General features: G+C 48.0%; 1 protein-coding gene across 1 annotated transcript in view; it reads left to right on the top strand.

Annotated features, from left to right (window-relative positions):
- Nucleotides 1-2,500, top strand: part of mcc (MCC regulator of WNT signaling pathway) — a gene marked incomplete at its 5' end in the record, with an annotated part of 62,358 nt that overhangs the window by 24,284 nt on the left and 35,574 nt on the right. Inside the window, 2 exons of the mRNA XM_084460193.1 lie at nt 96-185; nt 1,390-1,538. Coding sequence (XP_084316319.1) covers nt 96-185; nt 1,390-1,538 — 239 coding nt within the window. The remainder of the gene's footprint in view (nt 1-95; nt 186-1,389; nt 1,539-2,500) is intronic.

A 2,500-nucleotide genomic window follows, 5' to 3' on the forward strand; every position in this document is an offset into this window, starting at 1 on the left:
TCCTGGTCTGTGTTGAGTGTTCCTGGTCTGTGTTGAGTGTTCCTGGTCTGTGTTGAGGGTCCCTGTGTTGAGTGTCCTGGTCTTGCCTTTGTCAGGTGGCTGAGAGGGTGAAACTCTCCAAGACGCGTTCAGAGTCGTCGTCCACGGAGAGACCGGTCCTGGGCTCTGAGATCAGCAGCGTCGGGGTGAGGAGCTCACACACACACACACACACACACACACACACACACACACACACACACACACACACACACACACACGCTTTTCATTGCTAACTCAGAACACGTCAGGTTTCAATGACGTGTGCATCGCAATGACAGGGAATATCCGTTCTGCCCACTCCCCTCACACCTGGTACTAAACCCTGCTGACCTCCCCTCCCACCTGGTACTAAACCCTGCTGACCTCCCCTCACACCTGGTACTAAACCCTGCTGACCTCCCCTCACACCTGGTACTAAACCCTGCTGACCTCCCCTCCCACCTGGTACTAAACCCTGCTGACCTCCCCTCCCACCTGGTACTAAACCCTGCTGACCTCCCCTCCCACCTGGTACTAAACCCTGCTGACCTCCCCTCCCACCTGGTATTATACCCTGCTGACCTCCCCTCCCACCTGGTACTAAACCCTGCTGACCTCCCCTCACACCTGGTACTAAACCCTGCTGACCTCCCCTCCCACCTGGTACTAAACCCTGCTGACCTCCCCTCCCACCTGGTATTATACCCTGCTGACCTCCCCTCACACCTGGTACTAAACCCTGCTGACCTCCCCTCCCACCTGGTATTAAACCCCTTCTCTCTCATACACACACACACACACACACACACACACACTAGCTCTCTTTCTCTCTTTCTCACTCACACACACGTTCTCTTGAATTCTCAATTCAATTCAATGCATTTGGCTTTATTGCCATGACAACACTGTACATATTGCCAAAGAAGCGTTTGGACATTGAAAAACAACATTAACTAGAAAGAGCAAAGAAACAGGTTACTACAAGACAAAACAAATCATCTCCAGTAACATAGCGTCCAGTAACATAGCGTCTCTGTCCAGGTGTCCAGTAACGTAGCGTCTGTGTCCAGGTGTTCAGTAACATAGCGTCTGTGTCCAGGTGTTCAGTAACGTGGCGTGTGTCCAGGTGTGACGTAGCGTCTGTGTCCAGGTGTGACGTAGCGTCTGTGTCCAGGTTTAAAGTAGCGTCTCTGTCCAGGTGTTCAGTAACGTAGCGTCTTTGTCCAGGTGTCCAGTAACGTGGCGTCTCTCCAGGTGTTCAGTAACGTAGCGTCTCTGTCCAGGTGTTCAGTAACATAGCGTCTTTGTCCAGGTGTCCAGTAACGTGGCGTCTCTCCAGGTGTTCAGTAACGTAGCGTCTTTGTCCAGGTGTCCAGTAACGTGGCGGAGCACCTGGCCCACTCGCTGCAGGACTGCTCTAACATCCAGGAGATCTTCCAGACGCTCTACTCCCACGGCTCGGCCATCTCCGAGAACAAGATCCGCGAGTTCGAGGTGGAGACGGAACGACTCAACAGGTGGGTCATGTGATGGGGGGGGGGGGGGTACTCACCTGCTCTTGAAGATCAGATCAAAACGTTGACAAATCTAGCACTTTTGAGAAAGTCTGATAATTGCTCTACCACCGTTTTGGTCATACAATGGATGTGGGTGGGCACCTTGAAAAATCTTTCAAAAACATGTTAAACTCTCGATTTCAAAGACAAGAAGCTCACTTAGGGGGTAATTGGTGTCTGTTGGTGTTCTGACATCAAATTCGCCACAAAGTATGAATCCTGTAGGGTTTTATTAATAATTTTATGAAATCCTTTGACTTGTATTGACGCGACCGTTGTAGATATGTAGATCAATCCGCAGAAGGGATTCAGGAAGTGGAACAACTTACGGTAGCTATTGTTATTGTTTATGTTGCTAGGCTACCTAGTTTGCGGAAGTTTACACACATATGTGCTGCGACTAAATAGTTCTATGCTAAATATTTTAAAAAGCCTTTCCAGATGAACTAGAATCTTACTTTATGGCGAATTATATGTCAGAATGCCAACTTACACCTCGGTGAGTTTCTTGTCTTTGAAATTGAGAGTTTAACATGTTTTTGAATGATTTTTCAAGGTGCCCACCCACATCCATTGTATGACCAAAACGGTGGTAGAGCAATTATCAGACTTTCTCAAAAGTGCTAGTTTTGTCAACGTTTTGATCTGAACCATTGTATATGATTATAAGTAACCTTAAAACAGGGCTAAACATGCATTTTCCCTTTACTACTCCTTTAAGAACCATGCCCCTTTAAGAACCACATGCTTTCAGACCCACCGCTCTGAATGGAGCGATTCAGGCACAGGTTCAATGCTTATGTTCTGACATGCAGGTGAATTTATATAAAAACCTGTTTCACCCCCCTCAGTACCTCAGTACTTGGGACCATCAGAGGATGTACTTTTAGGATCCGGGGGATTTAAGATGTTGTTACGTCTTC

The sequence above is a fragment of the Borostomias antarcticus genome (genome assembly GCF_949987555.1).
Source record: "Borostomias antarcticus genome assembly, chromosome: 30".
Classification (NCBI taxonomy): domain Eukaryota; kingdom Metazoa; phylum Chordata; class Actinopteri; order Stomiiformes; family Stomiidae; genus Borostomias; species Borostomias antarcticus.